The 25,067-nt window shown below is 39.4% G+C and overlaps 1 protein-coding gene across 1 annotated transcript in view; it reads right to left on the bottom strand.

Moving 5' to 3' along the window:
• Window positions 1-7,848: 7,848 nt before the first annotated feature.
• Window positions 7,849-25,067, bottom strand: part of RAB3C (RAB3C, member RAS oncogene family) — a 198,582-nt gene continuing 181,363 nt past the window's right edge. The window contains exons 4-5 of the mRNA XM_075589568.1: window positions 16,933-17,057; window positions 7,849-8,474 (exon numbers count right to left, since the gene is read on the bottom strand). Of these exons, the coding sequence (XP_075445683.1) occupies window positions 8,287-8,474; window positions 16,933-17,057 (313 nt within the window). The 3' untranslated portion in view covers window positions 7,849-8,286. The remainder of the gene's footprint in view (window positions 8,475-16,932; window positions 17,058-25,067) is intronic.

Genomic DNA, 25,067 nt, shown 5'->3' with positions numbered 1-25,067 from the left:
ACAGGTTTTCAAATGAGGCATTTTGGTGTAACAGCTTACTGGGGATTAGATTGACTGGGATCCATTAAAGCAGGGCAAATAACATGACATCATCTAAGATAGGGATGGCCATTATTTTCCGTAAGCTAATGTCTTATTGACTAATATAATTCAGAGAAAAAATAACGCCCGTAATTGGTCTCATTTGTATTGCCCTAACACAAGGGTGGCCACCTCCTGTCCCCAAGGGCCACCCACAGGTCAGGTTTTAAGGAAATCTATGCTTCAGCACTGGTGGAAAGTTCAAGTTGACTGACCCACTGCTTGAGCCACCTGTGCTGAAGCAGGGATATCCTTAAAATCAGACCTGTTGGTAGCCCATGAAGACTGGAGTTTGCCACTCCTGCATTAACGTCATGTTATATTATTACTCTTCTCCAAGCCTTATTCCAGGTCTGTATGGCAGGAACATTAGGTTTAATGTAGGTACTGTATGACTTAAGTAACAAATGTTATTTCCTGGCGTTAAGCTTTACTAAGTTTAGCGAATAGGGGATGAATATAATTTAGCGTCATTAATGTCTCATTAAGACTAGCGTTGTAAAACATAACACTACTGTTGTATCGGGAGTACACGGGTCAACGTCATGTTATTTGACTTTAGTGGATACAGCGTTATGATCAACGGGCATTAAAAAAAGGTTACTGTAACATTAATGAGGCTAGCAGAGCTCTGTCACTCTGGACCTGTGTATACACATACTGTGTGTGCAAATGTGTGATTTATTCGGTATATGTATTTATAGAGGAAGAATAATGCTCAATCACTACTAATATATGTGCACTATTGGCAGTCGTGGGATATTTCCCTACATAAAATAAAATACTCCAACAGTTTGGGACATGACTGTACTCTCTGGAAGTAACAAAAAGCACATTTTTAGGTAATATGTATAAAGTCTCTCACTCTTTGTCATTAGGATCAGAAACAAGTAATACATAAATAAACAATAGGCAGTTAGTATTTTGTGATAATCTTGTATCACATCAGATTTCACATTAGAACAGCACAGTGACGCAAACATCAACTAATAAACCTAGATCAATTGACATGTTTTATTCTGAATGGCAGTGTTTCATATAATAATAATAATAATAATAATAATAATAATAAAATAATAATAATAATAATACATTTTTGAAGACTGGATTAGAGTGCTCAAATAAAATTATTAGTTTAGCCCCTTATGGATATATTCATTTACGTGCATGGATACTGGTGTCTCTAATCATTATAATTTAAGAAGGCTCTATCCATCAAGACAGATATATAGCAATTCTGGGGCAAACTCTGCAGTAGATTTACCAAAGAAAGTATTCCATTGAAATCAATAGATTTGTTTTCCTTTGACCTGGTATTATTTCACTCTACATTTTGACCACTTTTACCTTAATACATAAACCGTATAATGATTAATTAAAAGCCCCTTCAGTTTTAAAGGGGTTACAGTTCTGGGGTTTATGTACCAACTACCAAAGTCTCCAAGCTGTAAAACTGGGGCAAAACTGGAGCAAAAAAACTGTATCTTATGGGACCATACTCTTTTTGCCCCAGTTTTAAAGTCAGTTTTGGCCCTTAACTCGTTCTGTCTAATTATTTGCAATGCATTGCAGGATTCGCTGTCACCATACACGGGAAACGTGCCCTGATGGAGAAACAACCCTAATTATAAATCTATAGGAGGACAGCAAAGATGAGTCAGTCTGGAGTTCATTAACAAGTGCAAAAAAATGCATTAATTTGAGAGTCCGTTCCTTATGACCTGAATTTTTAGAGCCTTTGATGTAAGATAATATGTGTATGTGTATATGTGTATGCGTGTATGTGTATGTGTGTATGTATATGTGTGTATGTATATGTGTGTATGTATATGTGTGTATGTATATGTGTGTATGTATATGTGTGTATGTATATGTGTGTATGTATATGTGTGTATGTATATGTGTGTATGTATATGTGTGTATGTATGTGTGTGTATATATATATATATATATATATATATATATATATATATATATATATATATATACACACATATATATACATACACACACAGAGAAGCAGAGAAGCTGGTGTTTCTAAGTGTTCTACTTATGGCTCACGTAGCACTTGTACTGTAGCACTTTGCTTTGTCATAGAAAATACTGGGAGCTATATAAATGGCACCAAATGAACTCAGGAAGTGCATTTCTGTTGAAACGTGTGAGATTTTCTCCTTTGATAAATCTCGGTGCCGGACCTTTGCATCAGTTTTGCAGCCAGGAAAAGTTGGTAAATGAGCCCTAGTCCCAGGAATATGTGTCCGCATGGTTGATTTATTTTTGCTGAAGCCAATCACAATGTATAGCATGAGCCTAAAATGGAAATCGTATAAATTAACACTTGGGGGTTTATATACTAAGCCAAGTGTGGTCGTTGACTGAGCCGCTGATTGAGCCACCTGTGCTGAAGCAGGGATATCCTTAAAACCTGACCTAGTGGTGGCCCTTGAGGACAGGAGTTCGTCACTCCTGTACTAAATGCTACCAACAGCAAAACTGGGTCAACACCAGCACAGAAGAATTGCCCCATATTTATCTATAAAAAGAAATCCATTTGCTTGCATTAGGATTCCATTGCTTTGATAAATATAGTGCTGTTTAATACACTTGTTTTGCCTCAGTTCAGTAGCGGTAGACTTTAGTAAATAGCCCCCTTCACTGGTTAAAAGAAAGAGGAAGAATCTTATAGCATTGTGTTATCATTGTGCTATGACTTTACAGAGGAAAGCCAACATAAGTAGCATTTTATGTAAAAAAATACCTAATTTCAATTCATCTTGAACAACATATTTACAGCATGTTTTTTCAGCACTGAGAGGGGTCATTTCTGTCAACAGGGATATAAATAAGGATTATTTTTCATTGTCAGTAATGGATTTTCATTCATACAGTATATATGGGATTGTTCTAATATTTATAACATACAAATATATTTATACTGTACATACATTTTTGTACATTGATGTATTTTAAATATTGTCTCATTAATAAAATATTTCATTGCATTCCAACCAACCAACCAACCAACCACTTATTCCTATGTCCCATTGAAAACTTTAATGTTTAAACATGTTTTCTAATAAATTACAGTATGTTAATGTGCTGCTATCATTTAAACCACACACACACATCATCAAAAGATTATCATACATTAATTCACCACACGCTCACACGGCTTTTATATACACTGAATAGGTCATCAAATATTGCACTTAGTGGCCCAAAGTCTCTCAGATGAGAGGTATTGAAAGGAGAAATATATATATACATATATATTTCTAAAAACATTTAGTCATGCAACGTTTAATACATTTCATCTCCACAAACACGTCCAAAAATATCCAAACAGATCCAATCAGAGTCACAAACACACAGTTTTATACAATCAACATTAAGAAGCACAATATAGAACCATTTAACAATCATTGGTTTGCAGGTATTACTCAGTCAGAAACATGCTGCCCATATGGTTAAATAATAACGCTAGAAAAACTATTAGCAGGGATGTGTCAATATTAGTGATCCTAGTCAAAAGCATTAAGGATCAAAAGTCCTTCGTCAAAACACATTCAAAGAGAAGGTAAAAAATTACATGAACAGAAGACACAGGTAGTTGGTTGTATGCCATTTGTTGACATATACCATTGGCTATTTGGGATTTTGTTACGGTCTTTCCAGTTTGACTTTAATATCTCTTTAATTTGATGGTCTGACACCAGGCAATCCCTTGATTATGAAAATGATGCAGTCGCACAGAGAACTAAAGTCATCTGGTATAAATGATATCATGTTATTTGTTATTGGGGCAATGAACAACAACAAATTATATAACCGTAGAAGTATTTTAAGACCATTGTCAATGTTTAAAGTTGTCCCTTTGCTTGGAAGATGTGGGGAATGATTATTGGTCTTATTTACACTAAACCACAATGATATGGTAATCATATTTATGGATGTTTCCTCCAGACCAATTGACTAACTAGGAAAAAGAACAGTAAAAAATCAACATAACCCAGAGAACATAACCCAGAGATACGCACTGTAATTCCCCCTTCTTCAAACTTTTTTTAACCTCTTGATGAGGAAATGCATTGTGTGCCCATCTGACAAAGCCAATGGTTTATAGTGGTGTCAATCACCTGGTTTTAAATTACTAAATGCTATTATCCCAGTTAGCTCAACGTAATGTTAAATGCATATGTTATCTCCTTAGCCATTGTTTTCAATTGTGCTACTGTTAAATAACGCAAATGTATCACATTAAAGGGAGTGGTAACATCGGTATCACTGCCAACCTGGCCCTTTGTGAGACTGCAACTTGCAAAATATTGCCAATTGAAGCGACAAAAGAACTGAAACTCGAGGCTTGTAAATAATTATTAAAACGTACCGATACTACAGTAAACTCTAACATCACAATCTGCACACGAATGTTGGGCACAAGACACCCTAACCCCGTTCTTGTAGCATTTTGACAATTTTGCAAATTGTTTGCAATGGTTTAACAATTTCCATCTTATTTAACTTGACTAAAATAATTTATTTACAATACATGCAACTCATTTCTATTTCATGATCAAAGTGTGTGTGTATATGTATATGTATATATATATATATATATATATATATATATATGTACAGCATACAGCTATATTTGCATATATATATATATATATATATATATATATATATATATATATATATATATATAGCAACTGTAAATATTACTGTATGTTTACAGTTGCTTTATGCTTTACTGTGGAGGGTTTTTGTCACTTTTTCCCCCACCATAACCTTAATAATTGTGGTGATATATATATATATATATATATATATATATATATATACATATATATATATATATATGTGTGTGTGTATGTATGTATGTATGTATGTATGTATGTATGTATGTATGTATGTATGTATATATATATATATATATATATATATATATATATATATATATATACACACACACACGTATTATTTTTGAGTAACGTAAATGTACAGTAGGCGTTATAGTGTTACACTACAAATATTCCTAAGCCTTCTTGATGCTTTATGATTACTTTTTCATGCCAAAGTATTTGCAGGCTTATGAAAGTGAAATATTTAGGAATGCATTTTATGTGGAGTGCATATTGTAGCCTAAAGCCTGAAGAAACATCATATTTATGTTCAATGTACACAGTGCAAACACCAATTGCATATATTGAATATATTTTTTTCAGCATAGCATCTATCAATGAGGATTTTCCCGGTTCAATGTGTGTACTTTATGAATAAAACATGCCAGGAAAACCATTTGCTGACGTTGAAGTCCTTGCTTACCGAACCTTAAAGCAATGATGAAGCCAGAAGATCCCACAAACTATTCTAAATGCCAGGCTTAAATGTCAATATACATTGTACACCAGAAAAAAAGAAAAAGAAAACATTTTATGAAGCAGAGGACGCAAATGTTATATCAATTATGTCAAAGGTGAGTACGTGGCAACTAACAATGGAAAATTATTGTTGACAATCCAATTACAGATTTCTGTTTACTCAGCACCCACTTTGTGGAGAACTCTGGAGGAGGGTTCCTGAAATAATTATATTATTAATCCTAATAAATAATAGCAACATCCTCACACTGATGAGACCCAAAAGGTCAAAACACCTGTCTGTGAGCAGGTTTACTGGCTCTGTACTTCTTTAACCCAGACTGTGCTGAAAAGCTGTGTAATACGGCATGTATAAGCTTATAGGGGTCCATGTTAAATTGGATATGAAGCAAAAGGCGACTGTGCTCATTTGCATGTCATTTCCCAGAATCCCCAGCTGCAGTGGAAGCACTGTTTGCTAATAGATAATGGTGAAAAGACCTGTCAGAGACATGCAAATGCACTACATGTGGTATTTTTATTTGCTGAAATAATTCTGAGTGATTACTTAGATTGCAACTACACAAAAGCAATAAAGCTCATCTCCTACACTGGCGACACACTTTATTCGAGCTCGGCTAGTCCCACGAATTCGGGTATACCCGGGTGTATTGAGGTTTGTGACTGTTTTCTGCCCGAGTGCATTGAGTTATTTTCCGGCAGGGATTGAAGCATTTTATTCCCGCTGGCTGCAATACTGCACAGTACATATATATATACTGCATTACAATTCATGAATTTATGCCATCTGGTAGACACGCGAAGCATTACAGCCTATTAAATCCTAATCATTATCATTTAACAGATCAGCCGCCCGTCAGCCAGGCATGAACCCAGGCTGGGAAGGCAAATGCAACGGGGCTTGTCAGAGGTGAGGAGCGGCGCATTCCAGGTATCTGCCAGGTACATACCGGGTATTTGCTCGAATAAAGTGTGTCGGTGCAGTAGGTCACTGGTTGCAATAACCTAGAAGCTGTACTGGTATGCTCGAGTTCAATTTCCTCTCCAAAATATGAGCTTAAAGCTATTCTTATGACCTTATTAAACATGGTAAGAAGCAGAGCAGCACGCAATTAATGACGCAGTAACTTCCATATTCTTGAATGAATTAGTAGATAGGTAAATGTGAGCTATCTTGCCATACTTTGCCGTCACTATGGATCATATTCAATATGGAAGGGGAAGGGGAGCATGCTGATTATGGGCCTATTGAAATAGGGGCCTTTAAGGGAAGAAAGAGATAAGGTCAGTTTTCATGAATGGGAAATTGACATCGAGCACACAATTAACAACCTCATGGATGCAGGTCACATTTTTTTCTGTTAGAATATTTTTGAAATATAACCAAAATTCACAAGTTTAATTTCCTTTTACATGTACACTGTAGATGTTTACCAACCACAGTTATTCAGTTACAGTTATATACAGCTATTCTGAAATCGTGGTTTACTTCGGCCTAAGTACATAAAATGTGTGCTGGTTGCAAAACATACAATTCTAAAAAATAGGACATATGGGTAAATATACACCCAGTAAATGTACGTTATAAGCATTTGAATGTAGGTATAGAGAAAATTCTGCAACGTTTTGTGTTGTAGCTACTGAATATGAAAATATATGAATAACTTGTAGCTGCAATGTGTGCTCAATAGAAAGAGCACGTACAGGTTTGATTTCATGAGCTTATCATTATTAAAATGTCCACTAAAATGTGTTGAAACTACAAGGATCAGTGTCAGTAATTAAACACTGATTTGATTTTTCACATCTAAAATGTACTGTGTAAATATTAGACAGCATTCAACACAATGATGTTTACCTCCCTGTTGACAGGTACCCAAACCCTGTTGGTGCTGGAGAGGCCTGCAATGCATGCAAATATATCCAATTTTTATATTGTTGCCACTGCTCACTCCAATTAGCCCGATGTTTAAATGAGGTTGCCAATTAGATTAAATGGAACACACTGTTTCAATCATGCCATAGTACCAATCATTACAATGGTGTACATTCATAATGATGTGTATATTTGCAGTGCATACTTCTGTTACAACAATGACCTCGTGCATCACAGTACACCTAAGGCTAATGTTTGGAGTTCTATTTTCATATTAATTTGTCACATACAATGAAAGCTCGCTGCTCCACTTACCAAAGGTTAGAGGGAACAATGGCTGAGCACGTATGCAGTTGGCACTACCATCCATGTAATAGCAACATGAATAAATAAAGCCCTTCGGGTAGTTACCTGAATGCGGAAAGTGAACAAATTGAACAACACTCAGGAAATTATCTTCATATTGACTTCCAGTCAGGGATAAATGAAATAGGACCATGAAAATAATTCTAATACACTTTAATAAATACTCTGGGGAATTTAAATATATTAAAGCTGTTGAGTCATTCAGTGAAGGAGAGAAGACTGCGCAAATTGTATGCAGAAAGAAAATAGTCACACTGGAAATAAATAAATGATTTAAACTTCAAAAAGCACAGATGCAACATTAACAGTATGCGGATATCCAAGTAGGCCACATTATATAACCTAAACATCATGATTAGTAAATATTACAGCGTACAAAGCCATTTAAAGTTGCAAATAGCAGGAACAATTATTATAACGTTTCAGCCTCCAGGCCATCATCAGCTTACCATACAAAATAAGAGATCATTTTCACCAAATAGATATTTAGCCGGGTTGATAATGAAAAGCTTATGGACAATTTTTTTAAAATACTTGTTGGCAATAGAACACACTGAAGATGCCTGGATCAAATTATTAACAACCACAGTTGGGTTGCTGTGGAGGAGGCTTGTCTGTTAGTCTTGTGTTCTGTTTTGCAGCAGCGACGGCTGGATCTGTGTCCAAATTCTCTGACATTTTGTCGCAGATGATATCCACGAGCTGCTCAAATGTCTGCTTGACATTGATGTTATCTTTAGCACTTGTTTCAAAAAATTCTAAACCTGGAAAGAAAGGAAAACCTTTCAGATAGATGTCAGAAATGTACAGTGTGTGTTTTTGCCGCTGCTCACTTTCAATTAGCTGCTGAGATGTAGAAATGTCACAGAAAAGGTAGAATTACAAAATGGTAAATTACATAGGATGCTTAGAGTCTGGTTTTATATTGCTGATAAAAATTATGTACCGGTAACACAAAATGTATGAAATACGTCTTAAGTTTTGTCGACTGTTGTAAACCAATAAAATAAAAAAGTCAATATCATAATTACAAGATCATCCTGATGTAATATGTTAGTCCTTTGACCTCTATCGCGTTTGGTTACAGACACAGTATTTCTATTAGGCATCACTGGATTCTCTGAACCCAACATTTCAGCAGAAATGTTGTTCTGTGCACCTAATACAATATCAGTGAAAAATAATTATTTATCATACGGGTGGGCCCCGCTAATATGGCGGGTTCTCTTCTATGGCCCCACCGCAAAGCAAAAATCGCTGGAAAGTGGAATCGGCGATTTTCAGCGTCTCCTGCAGGTCTGCGCATGCGCTGACCTGCAATCCCCCCTTCTGCGCATGCGTGACCTCCGTTCTGCGCATGCTCAACCTCGGCACCCCCCTTTCTGTGCATGCGCGACCTCGGCACCCCCCTTTCTGCGCATGAGCAGACACGGTGTCCCCCTTCTCGGTGCTGCCGTATGAGCGGAACGCCGAAAAGCGGGGTTTAAAAACCGGGGCCCTACTGCTAAGTTCAACAACCTCAAGATTAAAAGCTGGTGATTCCTTTTTTTTTTTTTAAACGTTACCAAAAAATAAATGTATAATACTGCTTCATATAAATTAAACACTAAAAAAAAATCACAAAAAAGACAAAATACAAATTAAAAATCAACGTAATCAATAATGGCCTCAGGCACCAAAAACATAGATGGTAAGCTCCATGGGGCAGGGATCTGTGCCTGCAAAATGTCTCTGTAAAGCGCTAAGTAAAACTAGCAGCGCTATACAAGAACATGCTATTATTATTATTATTATTATTTAATGACAAGAAACCAACTTTTGGTAAAGTAACACCACTGTTGAAACTGTTTAAAGTACTTAGTTAGAGAAATACATCCCGAATTACATTTGTATGATGTTGACGTCTATTAGTTTGAAGCAAAACCACTATCATCTAGATCGGGGGTGCGCAAACTGGGGGTCGCGAGATTTTTCAGGGAGGGGGGGGGGCGCGGTGGTTGCAGAGACATTTAAATTAAATGCCGGGGGATTACGTGAGGCAACTTCACTTACCTTGTCTCCAGCGACGCGTTGCCATGGCAATGTGACGTCACATGACCCCACTGCGTCATTTGATGCTGGAGACATGGTAAGGAGTGGAGCGCGAGCAGGGGGAAAGTGCAGACAGGGGGGCGCAGGGAGGAACGTTTGCGCACCCCATATCTAGATCAGAAGTTCCCAACTCCAGTCCTCAAGGACTACTAACAGTGAAGGTTTAAGGCTATCCTCTCATTAGTACTGGTGGACCAATCATTGTGACTGAACCATCTGTGCCCAAGCATGGGGTATACTTAAACCCTGCACTGTTACTGGTCCTTGGGGATTTTCATTGGGAACCTCTTCTCTAGATAGTAAGCTCTCATGAGCAGGACCCTCATTACCTTTTATATCTATTTGTGCATGTTTGTCCTTATTTGTATGTATCTGTTCATGTAATTCACAAATCTCTGTACCCCCATTGTACCACACTACAGAATATGTTGGTGCTTTACACATAAAAAAATAAAAATAATAATATTAGGCTGCCTGGCGGTACTAATTGCAACTTAGTTGAGTCCATGCACTGCCATACCAGTTCCCACTATGCAGAAGATATTATTTTCTCCTAAATAACATATATTAATTATTTTAAAAAGGGTGTGTGTGTAGAGCACGCACATTTTAAGTGAAACTTCTTTGTCTTTTGTCACTGCTTTGTCACAGAAATTGTATTTGTGATGGTGATGTTTTTAATTAAATATCAAAACACAATTTCAGTGACAAAACGCAAAGACGTTTGACTTAGAACACGCGTGCTCGGCACCCCCCCCCCCCTGCTTTAGCTATTTGCACTTCTATATGTATAATAACTGTGAATTCCTCTTTGTGTGTGTCTCTCTCTGTGTCTCTGTGTGTGTGTCTGTGTGTGTGAGTGTCTCTATCTGTGTGTGTGCCTCTCTGTGTGTGTGTCTCTCTCGGTGTCTCTCTCGGTGTCTCTCTCTCTCTGTGTGTCTCTCTCTCTGTGTCTCTCTCTCTGTGTCTCTCTCTCTGTGTCTCTGTGTGTGTGTGTGTTTTCCGTCTCCCAAGTGTTGGTGCTGCGCCGGAGCCTCTGTGCATGTGCGATGCGCCGGAGGCCCAAGGATCCTTCTGCGTATGCGCGTGGGGCATCTGCTCATTTGCGGTGCACCGGAGGCGCGAGGATCCTTTTGCGCATGCGCGCCAGACGCCTCTGCGCATGCGTAATGTGCCGGAGGATCCTTCTGTATATGCTCCGAGGCCCACGACCGTTTCTGACATCACTTCCGTCCTACGTTTTTGTGACAACAAAGGAAATTTTCCCCATCAAAACCCTGTAGGTGCCGGAAAAGAATTTTCACTTCAAAAAACTTACAACATATACATGGATTATTCACTATATCATCAAGCAATCATCAGGTACAGCTCTTGACATTATGCGCTGCCAGTTGATACTGTGCAGTACCATTGGATTCAGGTGTCGATGATGTGTTCTGTCACTGCAACTCGCATGGAGGATCCATTTACTGCTATTTGCTCGGTATCCAACATTAGAGAAACCTACAGTAATGTGGCTGCAGAATAATCAGGCCACTTGTCCTGAGTCTGCCCCCATTTTATTTAGAGGATCAATGACTCACAATACAGGTTCCGTGCATGCCATTCTGGTCCTGAGATAGGACGGAATCTGTTTGCTGAATTTTGGTTCAATACGTCAAGGTTGATTTAAATATTCTATAATGTTGGATACTTAATACCCAGAAGTACTGTAAATAGATCCACTTCTACTCCATGCAAGTTGGAGTGACAGAGCATGGAGCCAACATCTGAATCCAAACAGTACCGCACAGTGTCAGGCGGAGTGGCAGCACACAATATGAGTTACATGATGATACAGTGGATAAAACCATTTATATTTTGAAACTTTCAAATATTGAATATACAGTATAGGAAGCTGGTATAACATTGCACAGAACCAATTTGTCAGTTGTACTTATTTGCATAAAGCAGCCATGATAGTGGTTTTGCTTAAAACGAATGGAAGCCAAACGTATATGTAGGCAATTTGGGTTGCATTTCTCTAAATAAGTACTTTGCACTTGAAACAGTGGAGTTACTATTCCAAAAAGTTGGTTTCCTGTTATAAATTGATTGAAATTTTGGATTTGTGATTTTATTCAGTGTTTGATTTATATGCAGCAATATTATATATTTGTGTTTTGGTCACCAGAGGGATCTCTCATGACATGAATTGACATGACAGCACGCTTACCGGTCCCTCTGGATGCTCCGCGTCTCCACGTTGGAGCGTCATTACGTAGTGATGTCATTGCATCATCGCGTATCACGCGGGACGCAAAGCGGAGCATCCAGAGGGATCAGTAAGGGTGCTGTCTGAGGGATAGAGCAGGACAGCCATATCCAGCACGGCAGCAGACCGGAGGAACAGCTCGGTCTGGGGAGTGCAGTCAAGGCATCCACAAGCAGCTCTGCAGCAGAGGCTCCAGCGATCACAGTCCGGAGGGTCCAGATAAGCATCAGCCTTCCTCTATGCGCATCAGCCTTCCTCTATGTGCATCAGCCTTCCTCTATGCGCATCAGCCTTCCTCTATGCGCATCAGCCTTCCTCTATGCGCATCAGCCTTCCTCTATGCGCATCAGCCTTCCTCTATGCACATCAGCCTTCCTCTATGCGCATCAGCCTTCCTCTATGCGCATCAGCCTTCCTCTATGCGCATTGCACTTTTGTGAGTGAGATTCCACAGTCTCTGTTTTATGTTTTAGAAATTTTTTATTTCGTTATTGCACTACGTAGGTTATCTTTTTCTCTACATGTATGGTTTTTTGAATAACCATCAAGCATACTCCTGGAAAGGAGAGTTAAGTATTCCAGTATTCCGGCATTACATCCACTTGCATGAATACTGGTGTCACCAAGGGATCACTCTATATTAGTTGTTCCACGGGCTAACAGCACAGTCCAGAAATACACTGTCCACTATCTTATATTCACTAAACTGTGTGGGAATAAGTTGGTCACATTTATTTATTGATGTCAGGTTTTCACTATAAGGTGATTTATAATAATACGTAAATGTATGCATCACACTGACAATTTTTTTGGTCATTCTCTTCACATGTTCACATAATTGTGTGCACGTATCCGGAGAACCAGCGCCACGGAGTGTTTTGAAATCATTTTTAAAGTTAGTGAGACTTGGGAAGGATTTGATTTCCTCTGGCTACTCTCTTTCATCTGATGTCAATTTGTGTTAAATAAGAGTTTTCCCTGTCAGAGCCCCCCCCCCCCCACCCCGTCCATATCCCTATGGGCTCTCTGATAAGGACAGTATGGGTTATGGGTAAAGAAAACACTTGATTGACAAACACTCCCTAATTCAGTGGTCTTTAGAAAATGCATTATTTCAATATTTTGCAGTGAAACAAAACATGCTCAATTGCTGTTTTTAGCAAGGTTAAATTAGTTTAAGGAAAGCAATTAGATTTTAATTATTTACAATTGTTTTTTGGCTCAGCCATGTGGGATTGCACCTTTAAAAGCCAATCATGTATTGTCTTTTGACATTTATGATTACAATAATACTCATTTGTGAAAGCAAAAGGCTGTAGCCCTGGAGGGGACGTGCAGGCAGTGCACAGCTTGTGAAGTGCATGTAGAAAGGGCGGGGAGCCCGAAACGCGTCAGAGTACCTCTAGAGCGTCATGTGAACCCTGTTTGTTCATGCTCAATAAAGAAGTTATTTTTTACTGCATTTGATCCAGCCACCGTCGCATCTTTTTTTCTACGTGCACTTCGCAAGCTGTGCACTGCCTGCACGTCCCCTCCAGGGATACACCCTGCAGTATCTAACTTGCAGTTGCACGCTATACACAGGACTACTGGCATCATTACCAAGTGGGAGTATGCTTTATTTTCTTTCAATGGATGTTATTTAGTCTAGCTCCAGGGGAGTGTCTATTATGCTTGGAATTCCTGGCTGCGGTCCCACTGTTCATTCATTTTGAGCAGTGTGGCCAACCTATGTTTGTATTTTCCCTATACCTCCCCCTTATAGGAGTATTATCTGACTATCTCTGCAAGCAAGTTATTATTGCCTGTGTTCATGTGGAAAGTGATATGGAAATATTGGATTTATTACAGGACTAAAGTGATATATGCATTTCTTCTGAGCACAGATACATAGCTTGTCTCTAATATTGTCTGATGGTTACTCAATTGTGAAAGCAGCTTATAAAAAAAGCCACTAAGTGTTTGTTTCGAAATGTTGACAAATGTTGTACAATGGTAGATAAAAAGGGAACTAAATACAAAAAGGTATTTCGAAACAAACACTTAGTGGCTTTTTTTATAAGCTGCTTTCACAATGAATGAACAGTGGGACCGCAGCCAGGAATTCCAAGCATAATAGACACTCCCCTTTTCTTTCTGTAAACTGAGGTGCAGATGGAGCTGGCAGAGGGATGACCCGAGCCCTCCTATCTCCAGTGGGTGGCTGAAACCTGAAGACTTTCATAAATGGTTGGAGGGCCATGAAGATGCCAGTGAACATTTACAAATCGAATGGGCTTACTAAGGAAAACATATTTCTAGTAAATACTGCAGACCCAAGCTGTCAGAAAGAACATTAGCTCACAGAAGGGTATGCAGAGCAGAAGGGGAATTCGTTTCTGCATTACTTACTTCAGCTAAGTCTCTATTTTGTTTGCATTATAGTGTATTTTGGGGAGTTTGTCATTTATTTTCAAGCTGAATACTGTACTTTTTACTTTAACTTATTTTGGAAAAGTTTAAAAATTAAAATAATTAGTGGCCTAAAGATTAAAAAAATGTGGGGATGGTAGCAGGCTACACCACATTAGTATATAAACATCTTCCTGTCTGCTCTCTTCCCCTTGTCATTTCAGACCGCCTCCTTCCACTCGTTCTTCTCTGGCACGGTTCCTACCTTGGGCCCTCACTTGCTAGGCTCTAATAATCTATAAGAAGTAATATAACTGTAAGCCAAATCAACCTGTCCTATTAAAATGATTTGTTGGACTCCATTTGAATGCCTGCTAGCAGACGCATAAATAAGAATCTTCAGCAAATATAAACAACATTCGTAAACCTATTAAAAAATAGAAATACCATATGGGATGCGGCATCAAAAACCTTAATTAGCACAACTATTAATTATATCTACAAGATAGTCTTCAGATGGTATCTAACTCCTAAAAGCCTGATGTTTCCAGGAAAGTCTAACCTGTGTTGAAGAAAATGTGGACAGATTTGGGACCTTCCCCACATCTGGTGTTTTTGCCCCAAGGTTCAACAGTTTTGGGTGATGATATAGGAATTAATGGGGACACTTAAGCTTTTGATTTCCCTTGATCCAGTTATCATCCTCTTAGCTAAACCTATTGAAAATATAAACCCTTCCCATACAGATTTCCCATATTTTAACTGTGGTGCTCAACATCTGCCATGGGGAGAAACCACCTGACTCCCTCAAAAATGCGGTAGTGCAAAAAATCAACGGTGTTGATGGAAACGCTTCCATCTTTTTTAAACAGAGTTAAAACCTAAATGTGGGATTCATGGATCAATAAATAATGTACCATAATGTGCACCGAAATTCCCACACTTGTGCCCTCTCACTTAAATGTGGTATAAATACTGGTTGGTTCAATGTCACTGTGGGCACCCTCTTTTTTAACTTCTCGGTTTTTGTTGATGTACAGGTACTATAGCTTATGGTGACATGGCTAAATATGTCTTGTTCACTCATAATTCTGTGAAACAACCCCATGCGTCCAGAGATACTTCTCTCTGTAGCGGTGCCAATACCTGTGTAGGCAAGAAGATAGTGTGCCTAACAAGGGTGGCTTTAAATATCCCACATCACACGGACCAATAGGAAGCCGTGACATCTTCCGGGGTGGCTTCCAAATGGTCAGCATGACCGGGACATTTAAATTGCACAGGGACACTGGCACTGCTATGGAGGGAAGTATTACTGGAAGCAGGGGGTCCCCGCAGCTAAAATTAATACAGTTCAGCTTTCAAGACTGCTTTTTCTCACTTTAAGCATGTTTGTAACTGTACCATCTAACGATATCATCACAATATTCTGTACCCAGGACATACACAGAGAGTTACGTCTCATTTTCAAGTATTTTTTTTTCCTGGTAATTTTTTTTATGAATAAATAAAATGGTTTCCTGCTTTATTCCATATTCATCTTTTTTTAAGCCCCAAAACCTATACAATAATTCATTTTCACATCAATCCATTTAATGAGTGCACCATGAAACATGCCAGGATGTTCAATCATCTTTCGTATGATTGAGCATCTTGGCACCATTGAGATTGTAATTATATGGATTCATATGATTGAACATCTTGGCATAATAGTAATACAGCGTGTAAATGGAGTCTTACACGCTAAAGTTAATTTTGTCACAGACTGCAACAGCCTGGAATAAGAAAGTTACTTGCTCTAGTGCATAATGAGGCATTTCAAATTGCCAGCTGATACATTTTCTTGTATTGCCAATTGCGATGTAAAGCACAAGTGGAAACTAAAGCCCAACAAAACAAACTTAAACCATACAATGAATTTGGTACTATGATTCAGTCATTCAGGAAGCTCACTGCACACATATCGCACAGCGCAGCTACAGTCAAGGAGCAAATATCGCGAAAAGGCCAGTCTGCCATTTCTGATTTTCTTTTTCAAAGAAAGTAATCCATTGAAGAGAGAGATGGGGGGGGGGGGGGTCAGAGGGGTGAGACAGAGAGAGAGTGGAGAGAGGAGGGGGACGAGAGAAAGAGAGGATGGGGACGGGGAGCGGGAAAGAGAGGGGGAGAGGGAAAGAGAGGGGGAGAGGGAAAGAGAGGGGAGAGGGGGACTTTCAAATGTATTAGTGTCTTTGAGAAAGGAGCACACCTGAGGTACCTGGCTGGGAGATATGTTAATGGCTATGCTATGTATATTTAAATGAGACAGATTTTAGGTTGAGGGACGGATTTGGTCAAAACAATCCACAGAATTCTGTGGAACGGCTTCTACTGTTCCGCCCATCTCTAGTAATATGTACCCTACAAGAAGAGAATGGAGACATTAGGGCTGTTTGCCCCGCTATTAAGCATATAAACTACAGAGAACCCCAGCATTCCACACTTACCAAGTTGTTCTGCAAAATGTCTTCCTCTCTCAGTTGAGACCACTCTTTCATCCTCCATGTCACATTTGTTACCAACCAATATAACCTGGGCATTATCCCAAGAGTACGTTTTGATTTGGGTTGACCTAAAAACAAATAAAAGTCACACTTTAATGGTTCGTGAGAAATTTTTCTTCTCTAGTTAAACTTTAATCCTGCTGTACATTTTCCATGATACACGTTTCAGTTCTACAGTATATAGTACATTGGCAGGGTAACCTTATACCTTACACTCATATACTGTTGGCTTCTGGGGAGCATTGTTGTTTTTAGTTATCTGGTATAACAACTCCCAGATGCCTTTCCTCCATTGTTGTTTACAGTACTGCACAATAAATGTCTATTTTGCTCCTTGGTTTTTGTGGGCCAAGTACCTGATTTTGCCTTTTTTTGCCATTGAATTGTAGTTGACACACTTCAGCCTTCCTCTAGTCTATGTAAATCTTTTTTTATTGTGTTTGTTATATAGCACGGCAAGTGTATGTCACATTCAGTCTGTCTTATTTTCCCCAGAGTAGCAACAACAAAATTCGATTTGCTGTGACAACAGGGAAGAAACAGCTCCGGCTGCTTCATTCTTGGCAGTGTTCCCCAAGGCTGGACTTTGATGTGGTCCTTTCTTACAGGCAAACCCCATCTCTGGAGAAAATAAGATTGCCTATTTCTGTAGCACCCAACAAAGATTTTACAGGCAGGCGTTCCAACCTCATACAACTATCTCATTTAGCTCCTAATACACAAGATTGCAAAGAGCCGACAATGATATCTCAGTATACTACTTTTATCCTTTACACAGTACAGTACAAGCTTCAACTGTGTACAATACTTTGTTTTTGTCTTGTGATGTTTGTAATATTTGAAATTTCACAGTGAAATGTAAATGCCTATTTTTTAGTAGTCTTGTTGAGAGCATAGTGTTTACTTCTTTAAAGGTTTTGTGAGCAGTCCCGGACTAAACAGATGCTTTATTATTAGTAATTGCAGAGGATCTGTTTTGCTGGAACCCCGCTTCCTGTTTTGCTAATTGCTATATCTGATCTCATCACTGACACTCCCCTTTGATGACCTCCCCAAAAAGACTATCTTCAGCAAAGTAGGGAAACAACAAAGGGATAGGGAGTGATCACAGAACCATACTAATTGAATGAAGTAGTCAAATACATAAATACGGTAATCGAGTAATGGGTGCAAACTGTGAACTGAAAAGTGAATCAGAAAAGGTGAAGGGAAACACAAAATGGATGTGCCCCCTAAAAGAATTCACTTAAATGCACACCATAACAGTGTAAAAATTAACTTTTAATAAATTTACTTAAAACATATATTACCAAAGTAATGTGTAATGTGAATTAAAAATATATTAAATCAACGCTATCAGGCAACCTTGTCGTCAGTTATAAGTTCATACTATCCCAGTTAACCACTTAATAATGGTGGGATATGGAGGACACAGATTGCTAGGAGTCAGTGTGTTAACCCCTCTGGAGCAACGGTGAGACCCAATAATGGAAGTGTATAGATGTACACAAGTGAGTGGCCAATGGGTTAAATGTCCAGCTACCTTGCAAGATCAGCCAGCACTGCGCACTATAATGGAGACTTTAGTGTGTTAAAATAAGAGTGCTAGAGTGATAAAGCTGGCAAATGCAGTGATAATGGTAGTACATACACTGCAGCATAGACCTGCCAGACACAGCAGTACTGAGGTGAGTTCACAGTAATAAGCTTCAGCAAAGTAGCAGCAGTTATTCCCCTCAAGTCCCCCCCCCCCCCCTTTTTGTTTTTGCATAGATAGAAAGCAGAGGGTCCCCAGTTCTGAACAACATAACATTGGCTCTGAGGACCCCGTAGTTCTCAAGATACATACTGGACACCATAGCGCTGGTACTTCCTGGCTATTTAAATACCCAGCATCACTCAAGGCCAATAGGAAGCCATAATATATGACATCACGGCTTCCTATTGGCTGGTGGAATGCTGCAGATTGAACCTGTCATTTTGTTTTCCCGGATGGGGACGGTAGTGGCACTATGTTTATAGGTACCGTATGTATCTCTGAAACCAGGGGGTCTCCAGAGCTAAAATGAATGTGTTAAGCTCCTGAGACACCTGTTTCCGACCTATGTAAAACAAATTAGAGTAGTGGGAACTGCTGTTTTAACTTGAATGGACCACTCTAGATAAGGTTACTTACAGGTAGCCTTTCCCATCGATTCCATGATTTTTTGTTGTATCGGATTCTGGTTACATAACTTTGCTTATGTCACCTAAATCCAAGCATTTCTTTTTTCCACATAGCAACTGTGATCAACATTACCAAAGACCAACCAATTTAGAGAAGTGCTTCTGCAAATTGAATGGGAATGATAGATTAGGAGGAGGGAAACAGTTGCACTTAGTTATAGACGTTTAAAGGTTACTTATACTTAGATGCTGCTTCCTGCAAAACAAAAGCAGGGGTTTTAGCTGCTGACAGCTGATACAACTGCTACTTTCTGTCAAGCAAATCTATTAAGCGTTTAATATGCATAATGGGCACCTACTGTAACAAGTGCAATGTGTTCCTTGAATTTGGAGGAAAATTAATTATTTATGGGAGCCAAGTAATGTACGTTCTACACACTAGGTTGTAGTAAAAGTACATATTATCAGTTTCTACTGTATGCCAACTATATTAATAATAATTGTATCCCACACTGTAAAACAAAGTGATGACTAATTCCCAATATGAACCAAATTGCTGTGAATGTTAATCTGTTCCCTACTATTGTAGCCTTTAGTGTTAGTTCTACTCCTGCTCATCATAGGCAATAACAACAAGTGGGACCAACAGAACTGGTGTTTGCTATCAAATATGTTTTTATTGCTACATTTTTTAGTAGTGCCAGATGCCTGTGTTAAACATTTAATGTTAATTATCAGTTGTACAAAAATGGTTCGTTATCTATAACAATTATAAATCTTGGCTATCTTTCCTTTATTAGTATATTGGCCCCTGACATATATCATTTGCATGTTAACATATGCGATTTCTAGCATTAGGATATAAAATATTAATGTGAGGGTTGTTGTGCCAGATGGCTTTAATTTTCCTTAGAACTATCAAATCTAATGTAACACAGTATTATGCTGTTGCTTACCATCATTAAATTTTTAGCAAACATCTTACAGTATAATTAGTTACACTTCATTTGTATACACTACGTTTAATACTAGCAGAAATATCATTTGCAGTATCAAGCTTTACAAAATATAGTTACACGTGTCATACTATGAAATATATACATCTTTTAGGCAATTTCATAATATCTCAAAGTGCAAAGAAAATGGTGAAATATAAATAAACTACCCCATATGAGATCTTCATTGTGGAGCTTCACACTCCATAGCTGGGGCTTTGTATAACATTTTCTGCACTAACTGATGTCATGAACAATAAATATACATGAAAGGAAGGGATGGGGGGAATATGTGTGTGGGGGGGGGGAGGGGGCGGGGGCAGGAAGGTGCGCTGGACTAAACGATATCAAATCCCAAATGTTAAAACATAATTGTAAATGGTTACACAAGAATGATATTCATACAGTAGTGAGAAAATAAAATATGTGATAAAAAAAATGGATGTCAGATTAAATGTCTGTAATGTAAAGAAACCACTAAAACACAAGTGCTGACAAATAAAGCATGAGCATGTATCAATAAAAATATAAAAACCTGAACGTATATGTTGGATAAAAATAAATCCTATAGATGGAAATCTCTAAATCTCAAAACTGCCGGTTTTGCTGCCCGAAGTGTAGGCGATCAATCCTCTTCATCCATAAAACCTCAAGAACCAAAGAAGACGTAAAACATAGCATCAAATCCTCTATGATATAAAATATGAAGAACAATAATCACATTTGCACTCAGAAACAAAAAATGTAAGAATCGCCTGTGTTTTGGAGTTTTTGTCTCTCCCTCAGAGAGGCTGCTCGCCCCACTGCTCACACTGCTGCTTGACCCACTGCTCGCCCCGCCGTGAGAGTCAAGAACTCCAAAACACAGGCGATTCTTACATTTTTTGTTTGAGTGCAAATGTGATTGTTGTTCTTCATATTTTATATCATAGAAGGTTGTATGTTTTGAACCTTTTTGTTTTTGAGGCGTCATGAAAAGTTGGCCTCACGCAATTGCAATTTCAACTCCTGGAAAAGTGTAATATTGTATATGATATTTGCACTTCTAATTACTACAAATAAAAGGGAATTGCCTTATGGCTACCAATAAAAGGGAATTTACTTACTGTATGAATTAGTACGCAAACTGATGACATGGTTATAAAAAAATATTGTATTTTGTGTGTGGGGGGGGGGGGGGGCGGTATTATATTTTGGGTGTGTGGGGGGTATTGTATTTTGAGGGTGTGTGGGGGTATTGTATTTTGGTTGTGTGTGGGGGGTATTGTATTTTGGGTGTGTGGGTGAGGGGGTATTGTATTTTGTTTCTGTGGGAGTGTAGTGAATTTTGGGAGTGTGTGTGGGTATTTTATTTTGGGTGTGTGTGTGGAGTATTGTATTTTGGGTGTGTGTGTGGGGAGTATTGTATTTTTGGTGTGTGTGGGGGGTATTGTAGTTTGGGAGTGTGGGGGGTATTGTAGTTTGGGTGTGTGGGGGTTATTGTATTTTGAGTGTGTGGGGGGGGGGTTGTTGTATTTTGGGTGTGTGTGTAGGGTATTGCATTTTGGGTGTGTGTGGGAGGTATTGTATTTTGATTCGGTGGGGGGTATTGTATTTTGAGTGGGTGGGGGGTATTGAATTTTGGGTGTGTGTGGGGCAGTATTGTATTTTGGGCGGGTGTAGGGGGGTATTGTATTTTGTGTGTGTGTGTGGGGGAGTATTGTATTTTGGGTGTGTGTGGTGGTATTGTATTTTGGGTGCGTGTGTTGGAGGGGTATTGTATTTTGGGGTGTGTGGGGGTGTAACAGGGACTTATCCCTGTTGAATAAACTATCTCTAAAATCCAGCAGGGATCTAGTTAAGTGCAGCATGCAATTAACCAGACTCAACCTGGCCAATTAAGTCTGTAAGAAAAGCCTCCAGTTGGAAACAGGAGAGAGATTCCATAGCTCACATTTAGGCTGACAGAAGGAGAGCAGAGAAGCCTGCACACAGACACTGTCTTGAGCACAAAGGCTGTATCAAGACACCCAGAAACCTATATTTCCTGGGCATTGAGGACCCAGGAACCTGCCAGAGACTGAGATGGAGGGCCACCTGCTTAAGTTACCTCCTGAGTGATAGGCTGGTAATAGAAATATCCATCCAGACCTACAGATAGGGTATGGGGAAATAAGTTAGCCCTTACAAAGGGATAGGGGTTTGTTATTTTGTTGTTTTTGTATGTTTTGCCTGGATAAAGGAACAGGCTCAATAAAGCCAAGGTATAATTTCCCCCAAATCGGTCTCCATTATATGTACCTTTGCACACATCTCTTACAGTGGGTTATTGTATTTTGGGTATGTGTGTCAGGTGGTATTGTGTTTTGGTTGCGTTTGTGTGTGGGGGTGGTGTATTGTATTTTGTGTGTGTGTGGGGTGTATTGTATTTTGGGGGGGTTGTGGGGAGAGGGGTATTGTATTTTGGGGAGGGAGCGGGGGAGTGTTGTATTTTGTGTGTGTGGGGTATTGTATTTTGTGTGTGTGGATGTTATTGTATTTTGTGTGTGTGTGTGTTATTGTATTTTGGGGGTTTGTAGGAGAGTATTGTATTTTGGGTGTGTGTGGGGCGTATTGTTTTTTTATGGTGTGTGGGAGGTATTGTATTTTGGGTGTGTGTGGGGGAGTATTGTATTTTGGGTGTCTGGGGGGTATTGTATTTTAGGTGTGTGTGTGGGGTATTTTATTTTGTGTGTGGTGTATTGTATTTTGGGTTTGTGTGGGGGGTATTGTATTGATATCGTGTGTCGGGGGGGTATTGTATTTTGTGTGTGTATGTTGGGGTATATTGTATTTTGGGTATGTGGGGGAGTATTGTATTTTGGGTCTGTGTGGAGGTGTATTGTATTTTGGGTGTGTGGTGGGGTATTGTATTTTGGGTGTGTTTTGGGGCATTGTATTTGTATTGTATTGTATGTCTTTATTTATATAGCGCCTTTAATGTACATAGCGCTTCACAGTAGTAATACATTTGGTAATCAAATAAATAACAGATAATATAAATAACAGATCATGGGAATAAGTGCTTTAGTCATAAAAGTAACATTAAGGAAGAGGAGTCCCTGCCCCGAGGAGCTTACAGTCTAATTGGTAGGTAGGGAGAACGTATAGAGACAGTAGGAGGGAGTTCTGGTAAGTGCGTCTGCAGGGAGCCAAGCTTTATGTATCATGTGTTCAGAATATCCACAGTGCTATTCATATGCTTCTTTAAGCAAGTGTGTCTTAAGGTGGGTCTTAAAGGTGGATAGAGAGGGTGCTAGTCGGGTACTGAGGGGAAGGGCATTCCAGAGGTGTGGGGCAGAAAGTGAGAAAGGTTTAAGGCGGGAGAGGGCTTTAGATACAAAGGGGGTAGAAAGAAGACATCCTTGAGAAGAACGCAAGAGTCTGGATGGTGCATAACGAGAAATTAGGGCTGAGATGTAAGGAGGGGCAGAAGAGTGTAAAGCTTTAAAAGTGAGGAGAAGAATGGAGTGTGAGATGCGGGATTTGATCGGAAGCCAGGAGAGGGATTTCATGAGGGGAGATGCTGAAACAGATCTAGGAAAGAGTAAAGTGATTCTGGCAGCAGCATTTAGGATAGATTGTAGGGGAGACAGGTGAGAGGCAGGAAGGCCGGACAGCAGGAGGTTACAGTAATCAAGACGGGAGAGAATGAGGGCCTGAGTCAGAGTTTTAGCAGTCGAGCAACAGAGAAACGGGCCGCCTTAAATTCAACATGGCTAAAACAGAGCTCCTCATACTTCCTCCCAAACCTGGCCCTACTACCTCCTTCCACATTACTGTTGGAACTACGATCATTCACCCAGTAGCCCAAGCACGCTGCCTAGGGGTCACACTCGACTCCTCTCTCACATTCACCCCTCACATTCAAAACATTTCTAAAACTTGTCGCTTTTTCCTCCGCAATATAACAAATATACGCCCTTTCCTCTGTTGCTCGACTGCTAAAATGCTGACTCAGGCCCTCATTCTCTCCCGTCTTGATTACTGTAACCTCCTGCTGTCCGGCCTTCCTGCCTCTCATCTGTCTCCCCTACAATCTATCCTAAACGCTGCTGCCAGAATCACTCTACTCTTTCCTAGATCTGTCTCAGCATCTCCCCTCATGAAATCGCTCTCCTGGCTTCCGATCAAATCCCGCATCTCGCACTCAATTCTCCTCCTCACTTTTAAAGCTTTACACTCTTCTGCCCCTCCTTACATCTCAGCCCTAATTTCTCGTTATGCACCATCCTGACTCTTGCGTTCCTCTCAAGGGTGTCTTCTTTCTACCCCCTTTGTATCTAAAGCCCTCTCCTGCCTTAAACCTTTCTCACTTACTGCCCCACATCTCTGGAATGCCCTTCCCCTCAATACCCGACTAGCACCCTCTCTATCCACCTTTAAGACCCACCTTAAGACACACTTGCTTAAAGAAGAATATGAATAGCACTGTGGATTATACTGGACACATGATACATAAAGCTTGGCCCCCTGCAGACGCACTTACCTGAATTACCTCCTACTGTCTCTGTACGTTCTCCCTACCTACCAATTAGACTGTAAGCTCCTCGGAGCAGGGACTCCTCTTCCTAAATGTTACTTTTATGTCTGATGCACTTATTCCCATGACCTGTTATTTATATTATCTATTATTTATTTGATTACCACGTGTGTTACTACTGTGAAGCGCTATGTACATTAATGGCGCTATATAAATAAAGACATACAATACAATACAATACATTCTTTATCATTTCTGGTAAGGGTTTTACAATGTTATCTGTTTCGTCCATATACAGATATAGCGAGACTTTCCGCCTGGGCTCTAGAGAAAGTGCTGTTGCGGTCACACTGCGGGGCGTCCATGTTTCTGGATCAGACCTTCCACAGCTATAATCCCCCCACACCGGGACAGTC

The sequence above is a fragment of the Ascaphus truei genome, chromosome 1 (assembly GCF_040206685.1).
Source record: "Ascaphus truei isolate aAscTru1 chromosome 1, aAscTru1.hap1, whole genome shotgun sequence".
NCBI lineage: Eukaryota > Metazoa > Chordata > Amphibia > Anura > Ascaphidae > Ascaphus > Ascaphus truei.
This window is presented reverse-complemented; position numbering and strand designations above follow the sequence as displayed.